Source organism: Manihot esculenta, chromosome 9, assembly GCF_001659605.2.
Source record: "Manihot esculenta cultivar AM560-2 chromosome 9, M.esculenta_v8, whole genome shotgun sequence".
Lineage (NCBI taxonomy): Eukaryota > Viridiplantae > Streptophyta > Magnoliopsida > Malpighiales > Euphorbiaceae > Manihot > Manihot esculenta.
Genome location: NC_035169.2, coordinates 35,381,205 through 35,400,187, shown reverse-complemented (window position 1 = coordinate 35,400,187; position 18,983 = coordinate 35,381,205). Strand labels below are relative to the sequence as shown.

The window sequence follows — 18,983 nt, the reverse complement described above, 5'->3', positions numbered from 1 at the left end:
AGTCAATAAATGGGTTTCGCCTCCCTTTGAGTTAGTACATTTAGATGTTTGGGATCCTTGTCCTATTGTGTCTAAGTCTGACTTTAAGTACTTTATTACTTTTATTGATGAATTCTCTCACACTACTTGGTTATTTTTAATAAAGAGTCGTTCAAAATTATTCTCTATTTTTTGTACTTTCTATACTGAAATCCAAACTAATTTAATATTTTTGTTCGAATATTTCAAAGTGATAATGTTAAAGAATATCTTTCAAAGGAATTTTAATTTTATTTGCCACAAAAAGGGATTCTTCTTCAGTCTTCCTCTGTTAATACTCCTTCACAGAATATGATTGCCGAATGAAAAAATTGATATCTTTTTTAAGTAGACAGAGTTCTCTTATTCCAAATGAAAGTCCCTAAATGTTTTTGGACCGATGTTGTGTCCACTGCTTATTTTTTTATCAATCGCATGCCCTCCTCCGTTCTTCATGGTGATATGTCTTATAACATTTTATTTTCCACTAAATCTTTGTTTTCTATTGAACTACGTATCTTTGGATGTACTTGTTTTATTCATGGTGTTCAACCACAGATTACTACATTGGATCCTAAATCACTTAAATGTGTCTTTCTTAGCTGCTCTCGGCTTCAAAAAGGGTATCATTATTTTTCTCTTAATCTTAATCGGTACCTTGTATCTACTGATGTAACATTTTTTGAGTCCACTCCGTTTTTTCCACCATCATCTTTTTATGACACAGAGGGAAGAAGATGACTTCTTGATATACACTGTTCGCTTTTTGTCTCCCCCTCAGAATCTTCCTCCACCTTCCGCTTATATGCCAAGTCACCCTCCCATTTTTCATGTTTATTCCAGATGCCTAGAAGACTCTAACTCCACTCTGCTACCAGCTTCTTTGTCGGCAGACCCTGCCCCCACTGATCCATCACCGTCTCACTTGGATCTGCCCATTGCCCTTCGCAAAGATAGACGTATTTGCACTCATCCTATTTCTTTTGTTTCTTATGGTCAATTATCCTCTTCTTCTCGTTGTTTTGCCACTTGTTAGAGTGTTGCTAAATTTGGGCCAGGCCTAACTCACCCCAAAAGCTAGCTCAAGGGGAGGAGTGCCTATAGCCCATATAAGGGGCACATTACCCCTTTCCACAACCGATGTGGGATTCAACACACCCCCTCACGCCCAGAATTTTTACTGGTGCGTGGCACATTTATGGGGCGCCCAACATCGGATGGGGAGGCTTTGATACCATGTTAAATTTGGGCCAGGCCTAACTCACCCCAAAAGCTAGCTCAAGGGGGAGGAGTGCCTATAGCCCATATAAGGGGCACATTACCCCTTTCCACAACCGATGTGGGATTCAACAAGTGTGAACATAATCTGTACATAATTATAGGAGATTACGTAATCATAGGCTAATTGATTGATAGAGAATTATTAGGGGTTGCCTTAACAAGGCCTTGTAATCTGTATATATACCCACTTACTTCAATGGAAAAATATACTGAAATTACCCAATTATTTCTTATCTTGTTACATGATATCAGAGCCATTCTCGTAGAGATTTAATTTTGTTTCTCGTCAAGTTTTAAATTTTTGGAGACTTAGGGCTCTTGTTCTTTTGTGTTACTTATCTAGAGCAATATTTATCTCTCATCGTCCACCTAGGGAGGACGTCGAAGTTACCTTGCAGCCCCCTTGTCAGATCTGTGGTTTGTACAACGTTTGGGGGTTGAATGGAGGCGTTTTTTTATTATACTATTCATTGGATTAGGTTTTGTTATCTTCCTTTAATTCATTTGAAGGTGTGTTGAATCCCACATCGGTTGTGGAAAGGGTAATGTGCCCCTTATATGGGCGAGAGGCACTCCTCCCCCTTGAACTAGCTTTTGGATGAGTTAGGCCAGACCCAAATTTAACATGGTATCAGATTCTCTCCATCCGATGTTGGGCCTCCCATAAATATGTCACGCACCAGTAAAATTCTGGGCGTGAGGGAGTGTGTGTTGAATCCCACATAGGTTGTGGAAAGGGGTAATGTGCCCCTTATATGGGTCATAGGCACTCCTCCCCCTTGAGCTAGCTTTTGGGTGAGTTAGGCTTGACCCAAATTTAACAAAATCCCACATAGGTTGTGGAAAGGGGTAATGTGTCCCTTATATGGGCCATAGGCACTCCTCCCCCTTGAGCTAGCTTTTGGGTGAGTTAGACTTGACCCAAATTTAACAGAAGGTAAAGGAGTATAGAGTTTTGGTTGAAATGGTTTTTGACAATAAGACCTGTAGAAGGATAATATTTTTTGTTGTTATTATCAATAGAGATTACAACCTATTTATAGGTGAGAGACCGTATCTAAACAGGAAGGAAAATCAAGTCTATGATTATACAATCCTAATATTAAGTAACTGATCCATCTATCAATATTTACTTCCTATATTAACATATTTACTTCCTATAACTTATAACACTCCCCCTCAAGTTGGAGCATAAATGTTAATAATGCCCAACTTGTTACATATATAATCAATTTCAGCCATAAGAACAACCAACCCAAAACAATCAAAATAAATAAAGGATTAGTAGAACAAAACCTATGAATAGTAACCGATGAACAGTAGCCGTGAATAATACCTGATGAACAGTGCTCGATGTCTCCAAATGTTACCCTTTATGGGTAACCCAAATGCACAGAACCCTAAGTCTCTAAATGTTACCCTTTATGAGTAATTCCGATGAACAGAGCCCTAAGTCTCCAAATGTTACTCTTTATGGATAATCCAAATGAACAGAATTCTAAGTCTCCAAATGTTACCCTTTATGGGTAACCTGATGGACAGAGCCCTAAGTCTCCAAATGTTACCCTTTATGGATGACCCAAATGAACAGAGCCCTAAGTCTCCAAATGTTACCCTTTATGGATAACCCAAATGAACAGAGTTCTAAATCTCCAAATGTTACCCTTTATGGGTAACCCGATGAACAGAGCCCTAAGTCTCCAAATGTTACCCTTTATGGGTAACCCAAAATCACGTTTTACCTGTCTCAACCGCTACTGAAGACGTTGGGATAATTTTAATAATATGGGTTTTACTATCAAAAACCATTTCAACCAAAATTCTATACTCCTTTACCTTCAAACGAATTAAAGGAAGATAACCCAACACCCAAATGGCAAACGAATCACAGATCTGACAAGCGGGTTGCAAAGCAACTAAATACCTCCACCCAACATCCAAACGGCAAATGAACCACAGATCTGATAAGCGGGTTGCAAGGCAACTTCGGTGTCCTCTCTAGGTGGACGATGAGAGACAAATATTACCCTAGATGAGTAACACAAAAGAACAGGAGCCTTAAGTCTCCAAAAATTTTAAAACTTGACGAGAGAGAGAGAAATTAAATCTCTACGAGAAAGGCTCTGATACCATGTAGAAGATTAATATTTGATGTTATTATCAATAGAGATTACAACCTATTTATAGGTCTATGATTATACAATCCTAAGATTAAGTAACTAATCCATCTATCAATATTTACTTCCTATATTAACATATTTACTTCCTATAACTTATAACAAGACCCATATTATTAAAACTATTCCAACGTCTTCAATAGCGGCTGAGATAGCTAAAACGTGTCTTATTTCCTCTTCATATAAATGGGTCATTGATTCTGGTGTTACAGATCACATGACAGGTAATCCTCATATTTTTACTAGCTTTCGATCTCATAAAACACCTTCTCCTGTTATTATAACTGATGGGTCAACCTATAATGTTGAGAGTTCTGGAACTATTAAACCTACTCCTTCTATTACCCTATCATCTGTGCTAAGTTTACCTAATCTTGCTTTTAATTTAATCTCTATGAGTAAACTTACCAAAGACCTAAATTGTTGTGTTTCCTTTTTTTCCTGATCATTATCTCATTCAGGATCTTGTGACGAAGCAAATTATTGGTAAAGGACATGTATCTGGGGGGTCTATACATTTTGGATGCATGGGTACCTCAGTCTGTTACTTGCTCCAGTGTCGTGTCTCCGTTTGAAGCACATTGTCGGTTGGGACACCCTTCTTTATCGATTTTGAAGAAGTTATGCCTTCAATTTCATGAGGTATCTTTACTGGAATGTGAGTCATGTCATTTTGCAAAACATCATCGAAACTCTTTAAGTCCTAGAGTCAATAAACGAGCTGAGTCTGCGTTTGAATTAGTTCATTCAGATATTTGGGGCCCATGTCCGGTTGGATCTAAGACTGGATTCAGATATTTTATCACTTTTGTGGATGATTACTCTAGAATGACTTTGATTTATTTTATGAAGTATCGTTCAAAAGTGTTTTCTCATTTTTCTGCCTTTTGTGCTGAAATCAAGACTCAATTTATTGTTTCTGTGAAAATTTTGCAGAGCGACAATGCTAAAGAATATATATCAGAAACCTTCCAGGCTTATATGACTCAACATGGTATTCTTCACCAATCGTCATGTGTTGATATACCCGCTCAAAATGGGGTAGCTCAAAGAAAGAATCGACATCTCCTTGAGACTGCTAGAGTTCTATTGTTTCAAATGCAAGTTCCTAAGCAATTTTGGGCTGATGCTGTCTCTACTGCATGCTTTCTCATTAATCGCATGCCCTTCGCAGTACTAAACGGTAATACTCCTTATAATGTCCTCTTTCCTAAGAAGCGATTATTTCCTCTCGAACCACGACTGTTTAGCAGTACTTGTTAAGTTCGGGATGTCAGACCTCATATGACTAAACTTGATCCTAAAGCTTTGAAGTGTGTTTTCTTGGGATATTCTCGCCTTCAGAAGGAGTATCGGTGTTACTCTCCAGACCTCAACAAGTATTTGGTCTCAACAGATATAGTCTTTTTCGAGAAAGTTCTTTTTTATCCTGTTGCACAGACTCTCCTGATCAAGAGGATGATGATGAGTGGCTCATCTATAAAATCATATCTAATGGTGTGACCTCTTCGAGTATGCCTTCTGTTGTACAATTTCATAATAACATTCCTCCTAATACTCAGCCTCCTGTTAAACCGTCAGTTGTTCAAGTTTAGTCTCGGAGACCAGTACCTGATGATACATGTCCTGCACCAGAATCTTCTTCGCCATCAGATCCACCACTGAGTGACCTTGACCTCCCCATTAGTCTTCGTAAAGGTAAACGACAGTGTAAATCTATCTATTCTATTGCTAACTTTCTGTCTTATGATCACCTGTCTCCTTCTTCTACTTCCTTAATTGTCTCTCAAGATTCCATTTCTTTGCCTAAGACAGTTAAAGAGGCCCTGGCTCATTTTGGATGGCGTGATGCAATGTTTGAGGAGATCAAGGCTCTAGATGAAAATCATACTTGGGAACTAGTTGATTTACCCTCTGGCAAGAAGGCCGTAGGCTGTAAATGGGTTTTTGCCATCAAAGTCAATCCAAATGGCTCCATAGCGAGGCTTAAGGCCCGTCTTGTCGCCAAAGGTTATGCCCAAACCTATGGCGTTGACTATTCTGACACTTTTTCTCCTGTAGCAAAAATGGTCTCAGTTCGCTTATTCATCTCTCTAGCTGCTTCTCAGCATTGGCCTTTACACCAATTAGATATCAAGAATGCATTTTTACATGGTGACCTCCAAGAGGAGGTGTATATGGAGCAACTACCAGGGTTTATTGCTCAAAGGGAGTATGGGAAAGTCTGCCATTTGAAGAAATCTTTGTATGGTTTGAAGCAAAGTCCCCATGCATGGTTTGACAAGTTCAGTGAAGTTGTTTAAAAATTTGGGTTGAAAAAAAGCCAGTGTGACCATTCAGTCTTTTATAGAAATTTAGATACTGGTATTATTCTCCTTGTTGTATATGTCGATGATATTGTTATTACAGGGAATGATAGTACAGGATCTCTTCTCTCAAAAACTACTTGCATGTGAGTTTTCATACCAAAGACTTGGGTCAGCTTAAGTATTTGTTAGGAGTCGAAGTCTTGAGAAGTAAAAAGGGAATTTTCCTGTCTCAAAGGAAGTATGTCCTTAACTTACTTGCAGAAACTGGGAAGATGGGAGCTAAACGATGTAGCACACCAATGATTCCTAATATATGTCTTATAAAAGATGACGGAGACCCTTATGATGATCCAGAGAGGTACAGGAGGTTGGTTGGAAAACTGAACTACTTTATGGTGATGACTCGGCCAAATATTGTTTTTGCAGTAAACGTTGTAAGCCAGTTCATGTCTGCACCTACGGTGAAACATTGGGCCGCTCTAGAACAAATTCTATGTTATCTAAAAGGGACTACTGGACTCGGTATACTCTATAGAGATCATGGGCATACTGCACTTGAGTGTTTTTCTAATGTTGACTGGGCGGGATCCAAAAGTGATAGAAGGCCGACTACAGACTATTGTATATTTGTTGGAGGAAACCTAGTGTCTTGGAAAAGTAAAAAGCAAAATGTGGTATACAGATCCAGTGCTGAGTCAGAATACAGGGCTATGGCTCAATCCACTTGAGAGATTATGTGGATAAATCATCTGCTGAAGGAAGTTGGTATGGATGTTGCGTCACTCGCGAAACTTTAGTGTGATAATCAGGCTGCTCTTTACATTGCTTCTAATCCAGTATACCATGAACGGACTAAGCATATTGAAATTGATTATCATTTCATTCATGAGAAGATTCAAGAAAATTTAATCTCTACCAGTTATGTGAAGACAGGAGAGAAACTGGGTGATCTACTCATCAAAACTTTAAATGGGTCTCGAATAGAATATCTTTCTAACAAGTTGGGCATGATAAATATCTGTGATCTAACTTGAGGAGGAGTGTTAGAGTGTGAACATAATCTGTACATAATTATAGGAGATTACGTAATCATAGGCTAATTGATTGATAGAGAATTATTAGGGGTTGCCTTAACAAGGCCTTGTAATCTGTATATATACCCACTTACTTCAATGGAAAAATATACTGAAATTACCCAATTATTTCTTATCTTGTTACACCACTGCTTTAGATTCTATTTCAGTCTCCAAAACTGTTATTGAGGCTTTATCCTATCCTGGTTGGCATGTTGCGATGGAAGAGAAAATGATGACCCTAGACACTAATGGTACTTGGGAGTTGGTGTCCTTGCCCCAAGAAAAGCGGGCTATTGGGTGTAAGTGGGTGTTTGCGGTGAAAGTAAACCCTGATATATCTATTGCTCGCTTCAAGGCCCGTTTAGTGGCCAAAGGTTATGCTCAAACTTATGGAGTTGATTATTCTGATATCTTCTCTCCAGTTGACAAACTCGTATCTATTCGATTGTTCATTTCTTTGGCAGCTACACATGATTGGCCTTTGCATCAACTGAATATTAAAAATATTTTTCTCTATAGTGACCTTCAAGAGGAAGTTTATATTGAGAGACCACCTGGTTTTGTTGCTCAGGGAGAGTTAGGCAAAATTTGTAGACTTCGAAAATCCCTCTATGGCTTGAAATAGAGTCCTCGAGCATGGTTTGGCAGATTTAGTGAGGTGGTCCAACAGTTTGGAATACATATGAGTAAGTGATCACTGGGTGTTTTATAGAAATTCTGATAGTGGAGTGATTCTGCTTATAGTATGTGGATGATATTTTTATCATAGGAAGTGATGTTGTTAGCATTACATCTCTAAAAGAATTTCTCAAAACACAATTTCATGCAAAGGATTTGGGCTCCTTGAAAGATTTTTTGGGCATTGAAGTTTTGCGGTGTAAGAAATACGTTTTCTTATCTCAAAGAAAATATGATCTTGATTTGTTGACGAAAATAGGAAAATTGGGTGCTAAGCCTTGTAGTGCACCAATGACCCTTAATCTTCAACTTATCATAGAAGACAGTGAGCCATTTGCATATCTTGAAATGTATAAAAAATTAGTTGGCAAACTGAATTATTTGAGGGTGACTCGTCCTGATATTGCATATTCAGTGAGTGTGGTGAGTCATTTTATATCTTCTCTTGCTATTGCTCAGTAGGATGCTCTGGGGCAAATTCTTTGCTACTTAAAAGAGGCTCCAGGACGTGGCCTCTTCTATGATAATCATGGGCACACAAACATTGAATGTTTTTCTGATACTGATTAGGCAGGTTCAAAGGTTGATAGGAGGTCAACCACTGGATATTGTGTTTTTGTGGGAGGTAATCTGGTCTTGTGGAGAAGTAAGAAGCAGCAAAATGTAGCCTCTCGTTCTAGTGCTGAATCCAAATATCGAGCTATGGCACAAACCGTATATGAAATATTGTGGGTGCATCAACTGTTAAAAGAGATTGGGTTCACAAATTTGGTGCCTGGTAAGTTGTGTTGTGATAATCAAGTAGCTATCCACATTGCTTCTAATCCAATATATCATGAGAAGATCAAACATATCAAGATTGACTGTCATTTTGTTGGTGAAAAGGTCCAACAAAAGATAATCTCAACAGGATATATCAGAACTGGAGAATGATTAAGGGATATCTTCACTAAAGCTCTAAATGGGACTCGAGCTTATTACATATGTAACAAGTTGGGCATCATTAACATCTATGCTCCAACTTGAGGGGAGTGTTATAGGAAGTAAATATGTTGATATAGAAAGTAAATTTGGATAGATTTGTTAGTCGCTTAATCTTAGGAATTGCATGATCATAGTCTTGATAAAAAGATTCCCTTTCCTTTCTAGATAAGTTTTGTTTTTATGTATAAATATATTGTAATCTCTGTTTAACACCAGCTTATGGCTTACATCTTATTACTATTCATTACTTTGCCACTCCACCGTAAAAAGATTTAGAAATTCGCACCAAATATTAACTATAATCCACCGACTATGACTTTTGTTAAATTTGGGCCAGGCCTAACTCACCCCAAAAGCTAGCTCAAAGGGAGGATTGCCTAACTCAAATTTAACATGGTATCAGAGCCTTCCCCTCTGATGTTGGGCCTCCCATAAATATGTCACGCACCAGTCAAATTCTGGGCGTGAGGAGGTGTGTTGAATCCCACATCGGTTGTGGAAAAGGGTAATGTGCCCCTTATATGGGCCATAGGTACTCATCCCCCTTAAGCTAGCTTTTGGGGTAAGTTAGACCTGATCCAAATTTAACAACTTTGAATATTAAATCTACAAAGACTAACAATCAACCAAGTTGTTAATGAAGAGAGGAAAAGAGCAATCAGGCATGAATTCGAACAAACTTTAGCTACCTAGACTTCTCATGCCATAAAATAATCTACAGGGTAAGGTACATTCCTGAACATTTTGTGTCTATTACATGACAAAAGCTCTAGTAGGCTAGTTATTGGGGAATATCAAGTATAAAAAGAGATCAAAAGCACTAAAAAGAAAACAACATAAAAGTGCAAAAACTAGGCAGTGCATTCATCTTAATTTCTTACAGAAAGAAGTGGTAAAAAAGCAGTGAGATTGCCAAACAGCTTTTTAATTTTTGATTTGGGAGGAAGCCTATTTTCGATACCAATCGTCGCCATCTTCAATGGATCACCTGGTGTCATGAGAAAAAATGTTAGCAAGTAACACTGAAGCAATTTATTTTCTTAATGGGTTGGCTAAAGCTTTTTCTTGTTAGTACTTTTTATCAGAGATCAAAGCAATTTGAAGCTGCAAAAGGTTACCCTTGACAATGGAAGTAAAAATTATCTAGGATATTTCACTTAGGATGTTCCACATGTTGGCAAAGTTTACTGTAAGTCAAATGGAAACTGCTTTATCCAATATAATCCTAGTTTTAACTTAGACGCTCTGCAAAATAAGGGCAAGGCTGCACATATCAACCTCAACCTTCCTTAGAGCCCATGAGTGTAGGATGCTCTGTGTACTAGGTCACCTTGTTTATTCCTCGATTTCAATCATGTTGAGTCTATTGACTAATAAGGAGATCTTTAGGACATAATTGCAAAGATTAAAGGGTTGAAATCATGCCATATTTTAGGCTAAATTATAAAGCATAATTGTAGAGATTTTATTTCTTGTGACTTCCTTATTAGTTTTGATTCTTTATGTATAAATTAGAATGCACATAACTTATAAATATAACTTTACAACAATAACACTCACAAAATTTTCATGGTATTAAATATTATTTGGTATAAGGATTCCTGGTACTGTTCATAAAGTTAAGGTTTTTATAGGTCAAACTTATAGGTGACTCTAGAGAGAGAGTTGACCGACACCGCCCATATCAAGAGAGAACCCATCGAATTTCCAGCCTATTCCCGACGACACGCCTCTGTTCTGACCACGCGCATGAGCTCACGCCACCACAATATCGATGCCCTTTTCCATGCGCCGGCGTGTGGATCAAACTCTGGTGCTTTTTCCCGACGAAGCTCCTTTCTGGCAACCTCTCCTTCACGTTGTGCCTTTGACCAACTCAAACTTGTGCCTTTTTGCCGTGAACAATAGTTTTCCCTTTGTTGACAAAAAAATTGTGGTTTTTCTTCTCCTTGAAATGGCAAACAAGAAAGTGACTAGTGTGGATAATATAAGGGCTTTTGATAATGCTTTCATTTCATCTCTTGATATTGCTCCATGGATTATTAATTCTGATACAAATAAACACATAACATACTCTTTTAAGGCTTCCTTAATTATCTTTCATGCCTACAAAAATATACTGTCAGAATAGCAGATGGTTCTTTCACTCTTATCTTTGGAATCGGTTCTATTGTTTGTACTCCCAACGTCAAGCTATTCTATGTTCTTCATGTTCCTCGTTTTCTTATTAATCTTTTATCTGTTAGTGCTATTCTTAAAACTCTTAACTGTAAAGTTGAATTTTTTTCTAGACCATTGTATTATTCAAAACTTTCAAACTAGGGAGAGGATTGACAATGGTAGACTATACAATGACTTGTATATATTAGATGGAAATCTAGTGTTTGGTTCATCTTAGGCCTTTTTTTTGTAGAGAGAAGGATGTCAACCACGAAACCATATAGTAGCATAGGCGGTTAGGCCATCCATCCTTTTATATTTTAGAAAAACTTTATCTTGACTTATTCTCCAAGATTCAGTTTGGTTCTTTATTTTGTGATGCTTGTGAGTATGCTAAGCATACAAGAAACAATTATCCTATCCTGTGAGTAATAATAGAAGTACAATCCCTTTTATGACTACCTATTCTGATATTTGGGGACCCACCAGATTGTTCCCTATCTGATAATTGTTGATATGTTACTTTTATTAATTGTTGCACTCGAATGACTTAGGCGTATTTGATTAAGACAAAAAGTGATTTATTTTCTTGTTTTCAATTTTTTTACAAGATGATTTGTACTCAATTTGATGCTAAAATAAAAGTTGAGAACTGATAATGGCATAGAGTTAATGAATAGTCATTTTTCTGCTTATCTGGAGTTTAATAGGATACTATATCAAACTAGTTATTCTTACACTATAGTGTTACTTAAAGAAAAAATAGATACCTATTAAAAATAGTCATATCTCTCCTTTGCATCATGACTCTTCTAAAAAACTATTGGGGAGATGCAATCTTAGCCGCATCTTATTTCATTAATAGAGTGCCTTTCAAAGCTCTTATCTTTAGAAGTCCTTTAAAGGTGCTACAAGATCCACCAAAGGTATTTGGGTGTATATATTTTGTTCGTGCTAAGACAACTGAGAAGCTACATCTGAGGGCTCTTAAATGTATATTTGTTGGATATTCTCCCATACATAAAGGTTACAAGTGTTACCACCCTCCATCTAGAAAATACTTTATCAGAATGGATGTTATATTTAGAGAGACTGAATCTTATTTCAATACCATTCCATCACCTCTTCAAGGGGAGAGCAATGAAAGAGAAAAGATGATTCCTAGTCCCATAACTTGAGAGCATTTTACTCAGGAGAAAACTACTGTACAAGGGAGACTATTGTTGCTCAGGAAAAAATAATTAGGCACCTAAATAAACCAGATTTAAGGAGATACTCAAGAAGAGATAATGCAGAAGTAAAAAAAGCCATTGTGCAGTCTACTCAGTGTCAAAAGTTTTTCTCTTCTTCGTCTGGTGAGTTATTTTTAATCCTTGAGCCCATTGATGATTTAAATAAACCAATTGTTCAAAGAGAAGGAGTTAGGTCGCGTACTAAACACTCTATTTCTAACTTTGTCTCTTATGATTCCTTATCTCCATCTTGAGCTTTTATCTTATCTATTTCCTCTATGTCTATCACTTAGAATTGGAAGGAAGCTCTCAAAGATTCTAAGTGAAAGGGAGCAATGGTTGAAGAAATGAAAGATTTGGCTAAAAATAAGACCTGCAGTTGGTGTCTCTTCTATCTCAAAAAAATCAGTTGGTTGCAAATGGGTATTTACTATGAATATAAAGTTGATAGTTCAATTGAAAGGTTCAAGGCCAAATTGATTGCTAAGAGATTTACTCAGACTTATGGACCTATGGAGTGGATTACCAAGAAACATTTGGCTAAAAATGAGACCTACGAGTTGGTGTCTCTTCTATCTGAAAAAAAAAAACCAGTTGGATGCAAATGGGTATTCACTGTGAAATATAAAGCTGATAGTTCAATTGAAAGATTCAAGGCCAGATTGGTTGCTAAGAGATTTACTTAGACTTACGGAGTTGATTACCAAGAAATATTTGCTCCTGTTGCTAAAATAAACTCAATCAGAGTCTTTGTTATCTTGCATTGCTAATCTTTGATTGGAAATTATAACAGTTAGATGTGAAAAATGCATTTCTCTTTGGAGATTTAGAAGATGAGGTGTATATGGAGATTCCTCCAGGATTTCTTATAAAAAAATACAAAGAAAGGTATGTAGACTGAAGAATACCTTGTATGGACTAAAACAATCACCTAGAGTATGGTTCGATAGATTTAGCAGAGCCATGATTTCTTTTGACTATCAACAGAACAATACTGATCATACCTTGTTTATCAGACATCATAAGAGTAAAATCATTCTTTTTATAATTTATGTTGATGATATAGCTATGACAGGAGATGAAAAAGAAGAAATGGCTCGACTGAAGAAGCTTTTAGCTTAGAAATTTGAGATCAAAGACTTATGAAAGTTTCAGTATTTCCTAGGAAAGTTTCAGTATTTCTTGGGAATTGAGGCTGCCAGATCAAAGACGGGAATTTTTATTTCTCAGAGGAAGTATATTATCTATCTTCTTGAAGAGACTGGTATGTTAGACTGCAAACAAGCAAAGTCTCGACTCCTATCGAAAGCATCACAAGCTACAAGCGGAGATTGGTGAGTCTGTGCATATCAACAAGTACTAAAGATTAGTGGGAAGATTAATTTATCTCTTATACACTCGACCAAACATTGTATATGTAGTCAAATTAGTAAGTCAGTTTATGCATGATCCTCGCAACTAACATATGCAACTTGTTTTCTGCATTCTGCAATACCTTAAGTATGCTCCTAGGAAAGGTCTCCTTTTCAATAAATATGGCCACCTTCAAGTAAAAGTCTTTATAGATGCAAATTGGACTGGATCACCTGATAATAGGAGATCAACCTCTGGTTACTGCACACTGATGGGAGGAAATCTTATTACTTGGAGAAGTAAGAAGCAAAGTGTTGTTGCTCGATCAAGTGCCAAAACTAAATATATAGCTGTTAAATTTGGGCCAGGCCTAACTCACCCCAAAAGCTAACTCAAGGGGGAGGAGTGCCTATGGCCCATATAAGGGGCACATTACCCCTTTCCACAACCGATGTGGGATTCAACACACCCCCTCACGCCCAGAATTTTTACTGGTGCGTGCAACATTTATAGGGCGCCCAACATCGGATGGGGAGACTCTGATACCATGTTAAATTTAGGCCAGGCCTAACTCACCCCAAAAGCTAGCTCAAGGGAGAAGAGTGCCTATGGCCCATATAAGGGGCACATTACCCCTTTCCACAACCGATGTAGGATTCAACAATAGCAATGGCTCAAGGAGTATGCGAACTTTTATGGTTACAAAGATTATTGGAGGAATTGAAATTGTTAGAAAAGGAGAAATTACTCCCGCATTGTGATAATAAAGCTGTCATCAGTATTGCACAAAATTCAATTCAACATGACCGAATGAAGTAATAGAGATTGATCGTTACTTCATTAAAGAAAATATAATAAATTGTGTCTTGTATTTAGTCCATGTGACTTCTGACAAGCAGCTAGCTAATATGTTCATTAAAGGGCTTAATAATAGGACCTACTACGACTTTGGTTTGCAAGTTGGATAGGTGTGATATTCATACACCAACTTGAGGAGGAGTGTTGACTAGGAGATCTTTAGGACATAATTCCAGAGATTAAAGTGTTGATCTCATGCCATATTTTAGACTAAATTATAGAGTATAATTGCAGAGATTTTATTCCTTTAACATCCTTATTAGTTTTGATTCATCATATATAAATTAGAATGCACATCATGATTTTAAATAACAGCCGTTATGTGATGGGTTTTGGGGGGGCCGTTACCCGTTACCCCGTTATACAATGACCCCTCCTTATTTGCAGGCGTAACGGCCGTTACGGCTGTTATGTAACGGTAACGGCTATTATCAATAATTAAAATTCTTTTATATCCTTCATCTTCTACTCCCTATTCTCATTTTCATTAGTTTCTACACTTTTCAGCAGCTTCAAAGACTATATTTTTTCAGTTTTCTCTTCCCTTTCTCTTTCAAATTTCAATCTTCCTTGCATATTTCTCATATAAGCTTAAATCCATTATAAACTACTCTATTTCCAAGCTTATTTCTTCTAAAAAGTTAGTTTTAAAGTGTTAGTTTTGAGTTAAAATTGTACTTTGAGCTATTAGTTTATTCGATCTATAAAGATTATGTTGATTTTTCTTATTTTAAACTATATGATGTTTAATTTAAGTTAAATAATCTATATTTTATACATTTATGTTTATTATGCATTTGTATACATTGTTCTGAATTAAATCTAATCAATATCATTTTATTTATGAACTTCGCAAGTTTTTTAAAAAAGTTTGCGTAGCGCTAGGCTGTTACTGTTATGCGAACGTGGCCGCGACCGCGATTTAAAACCATGATGCATATAACTTGTAAACGTAACTTTTACAGTAATAAAACTCTCAAAATCTTTAGTCATTATCACATTTAATCAAGTGAATACCCAACTAACAAAAAGTCCATGTTCAGTATTTTAGACAGTATAAGTATTCAACCGGAAGCCCTTTTTTTATGATTATCGCTTCCCCAGAAATCATGGTGCAAAAGAAGGGACTGACAGCCCTATAACTAAAAGGTCGATAGAGACTTTTCTACAGTAGCTTTTTAAGGAGTATTTCAATAAGATTCACTTTATTTATTCCCTTATTTACTACTGATCAACATTAGGGGTTGAGCATGAAAGCATATTTTCAAGTAAATGAATACACATTTTTGGGTAACAAAAAGTTGATAGATAGGTCGTTAGTTATGATTAATGTCAAGGAACCACTCAACCTAAAATCTTGAACTTGTAGGTGAAAAACACATAAATAGTTTTATCTCTAACACTCTCGCATGTCAAAGCTAACTGAGCTTGAAATGTGAAGCACAGACTTGATTTACCTTAATTAGGGAAGTCATAATTCAAACTCTGAATCTTTTGATCTGAGAGACTCCGATACCAAGACAAGAAAACAGTCAACCTAAAAACTTAAGCTTGTAGGCAACAAAAATAGTTTTATATTCATTGGTTGGAAACATGTCTAAAGCACAGAAACTAAACAGATCTTAGAGGGAAAGTAAATGAATAATATAGCAGAGCAACAGACGACATACCCATAAAAAGGCTAAAAAGGTAGGGGACTGTATTATGTAATCCATCAGGCAAAGCCTCCAGGATTGGGAGCAGGGGCTGTAGCTGTGATCTGTCAAATGATGTGGCTAAAACAAAAGGCACAAAAATCAGACAACTGAATAGTGCAGACCAGGAAGTTATTAAGAATACATGGTGAACAAACTGCTGCTAATCTCTGAACTGACCTGGATTGGCTAGTATCAGAACAAGGTCAATTTTAGGATTACGGGCAGCAACAGCAAGTGCTAGACATCCTCCAAAAGAATCCCCAACTAGATAAATTGGTCTATTTGGTGAGGCAGCATGCTTAGTCCTCACTGTTTCTTCAACAAATTTCAATAGTCCTTCATGGAAAAAAATAACGTTAAATTAATGATAAATAGTAACTTTTCCATTTATAATAAAAGGTAAACTATTCTTATTTCACCAGTTGGCACAAAGTTACTCATGAATTATATCATCTCAAAATTACATCTTTCTGAGTTATCAATGCAGAGAATCACTAAGTAACTCAAGCAAGTACGTTCAAGTAAATTTGCAGGCTTTCCAATTTATACCTTCAAATGGTGTTCTATCGTACACTGGAATATGAAGGCACCAAACTTCAAACGCCCTGCATATGCCAAGATTTTCAACTGCTAACACATGATGTATGCAAGCAAGAGTCACAGCTTCTTTTTTCCATAAAGCATCAGTGCAGTAAATGTTTAGTAGTTCATATAGTTTGAAAAAGGAATGGACTTGCAGAAGTTAACACGAAATTATAAAACAAACTGTAGCATGTACAATGATTTTATTATGAGTTATGATCATTCATCATGGTGGATTTCCAGTGAGTCTCTTCATAATCAACGATAAGAATAAATCTGTTGCATATACAACAGTAGAAGTGAAAGTGGATTTTCCACTGGGAAATTAGCAATTACAGGGTGTTTCGGGAGCATTCAGCTCCGAGCAAACCCAAAACTTGGGATGCTGATACGAGTCCAGAAGTGAAGCAGCTGGGCCAAGAGGCGAATGGGCCAAGGAAGCTGAGAGTTTATTCAAGGAGAAAACAAATGAGGGAATCGTCACAATGCGCATGAGAGGAGAATATTCTGGAGCAGGGATCACAAGGACAGCTGGCAGGGTTAGTTAGGCAATGATTAGAAGGAATATATTGAGGGGTTTGTAAAGAGAAAAGGGCATGTGTGTGTTTTTGCTTATTTCTGTATTTTCGGCTTAAGGCTGGGACCTGAGAATTGTTTTTCTGGGTTGTTGTGCTGTTGATTATCAATTTAGAGGATAGCAGCTCCTTCCTAGCTGTTATTGATCATCTTTTTCTGTTTTCAAGTTCTTAACTCTATAGCAGATGCCTATTTCAATTTCCCATAAACCATGATCTCATCTTACTTTTGTTCTCATCTTTTTTGAGATGAACATTCAGGCCTTAATTATTTATATATGAACACAGGTCCTGGCAGTTGTAATGAAAGTAGAAACAAAAGAATTTACTTCCCAAGGGCTTCATGATGCAAAATAAGTCCCAAGCCAACGCCATCCATTCCTGCAAGGATAAGAAAATTTCAATATTATGAAAATCCTATAAACTTACATGATAAAAGTTGAATCCACCAATAATCACTCAAATATTAAAGATCCAAATCACTTCCAGGAAGACAAAAACTCGTTTATTAAGAAGTCTATCTTTTTCGTCCTTTTGCACAACTTTTAGAAAAGTAAAATTTCAACTTAAAAGAGCTTCTCCACAAAGGGACTCAATACCTGGTAAAAACAGAAGAGTTGGAGAATTTTTTCGAGGTTGACCACACTCAAGGGGGCAAAACCACCGAGGTGGCCCTCCATCAGGCCTAATCATCTCCTTGGCTACATCAAGATAATCCTTCACTGTCTTGGTGCCATATCCATCATCCCACAACGCTTCCAAATCTTTTGAAACATCTTTCATGCGCTTGTTCTGTGCTACAGATCCCAATCTCCCATTTTCTCCATTAATCAAAGCCCTCTCCTCTTCCACCAAAGTACCTCCATCATAAAGAACTCCATTCTTCTTTTTCTGATCAATGAAAGAAGTTTTATTCACTGCAATTGAATCAGAGGAGAGCACTTTCGATTCCCTACTACCTACATTCTGAACTCTCACTCGAAACTGACCCTTGATTACTGAATTTGTCAAAAAGTAAGGTGATAGCTGGAAAGAAAAAACTGATGCCATGGCCCGTACAACAATGGCACAAAGCTTACAACTTTTATGAAGAACAACTTGCAACAACTTCCAAGCTTGCAACTATAAATAAACTTTGGAAACTTTTCAAGCACTTGAAAAGGGCTTCAAATTAACAAAATGCGCAGAATAATGGAGAACCCATAAATTTCTCACCCCTAATATTAACCTTGGGACAACTTGAGACTTCGTTGAGGCGCTAAGCAGTAACAGCCGACCCTTTTCAAGTCCTATAGCACTTAAAAAGGGCTGCAACTGCCAAATACGCCTGGTGATTCAATGAAGACCGGAACACTGTAACTAGAATCAAAGCACTAAATATATGTGAATTTTTTAGACCCTTTTCAAGATTCGGCTATTGAGAAAATTAGAATCCCTCCCAGTTTCAAGTGCCAAGCAGCAACAGAAAATAAAAACGCAAGGATCTCAACTTGAAATATCAGCAAATGATACCAAACACGCTTAAAATGTTGTCCCTAAATCACTCTAACAGAAAAAAAAACACATCCTTCATGCTTATCAAGACAATTAAGACCCACCCCCAAAAAGGCGAAGCAAACACAGAAAACAAAAGGAAGTGTAAAGTTTGTAGTACACCTAGTTCTAGAGTTCCTATGTGAGACAAGATAAATAAAAGTGGCAGCAATATAGATTCTTTGACAAGAAAAATTGTGAGAGCCACAGCTAACAGGGGAATGCGAATGAACCGAGGGAAAAAAATGATTTGCGGGATAAGAAGGTTCATGAATTTTGGATATTCTAGCTAAAATAATAATAATAATACTTTTACCTAGTTTTATTTATCTTGAGCTTTGAGAGGTCCATTTTTTCTGCTTCTGCACATGCCATTTCCATTTTCCTGAATTTCTCTGGTTCTTGTCTAGCAACACATGCAATACGTACTCTCTATCTCTGGCGCTCAACGGACGATTCTTAACTCGGAT

General features: G+C 37.0%; 1 protein-coding gene across 4 annotated transcripts in view; it reads right to left on the bottom strand.

The window, feature by feature from the left end:
* LOC122721196 (acyltransferase-like protein At1g54570, chloroplastic) overlaps positions 1-18,983 on the bottom strand; it is a 32,493-nt gene extending 13,510 nt beyond the window's left edge. Inside the window, exons 1-7 of one of the 4 annotated variants that reach the window (XM_021766567.2) lie at positions 18,830-18,983; positions 17,580-17,871; positions 17,310-17,361; positions 16,373-16,428; positions 16,001-16,159; positions 15,797-15,901; positions 9,405-9,511 (exon numbers count right to left, since the gene is read on the bottom strand). In XM_021766567.2, coding sequence (XP_021622259.1) covers positions 9,405-9,511; positions 15,797-15,901; positions 16,001-16,159; positions 16,373-16,428; positions 17,310-17,361; positions 17,580-17,763 — 663 coding nt within the window. In that variant the 5' untranslated portion in view covers positions 17,764-17,871; positions 18,830-18,983. The other 3 variants (XM_043959679.1, XM_043959678.1, XM_021766564.2) reach the window with 3 other exon arrangements.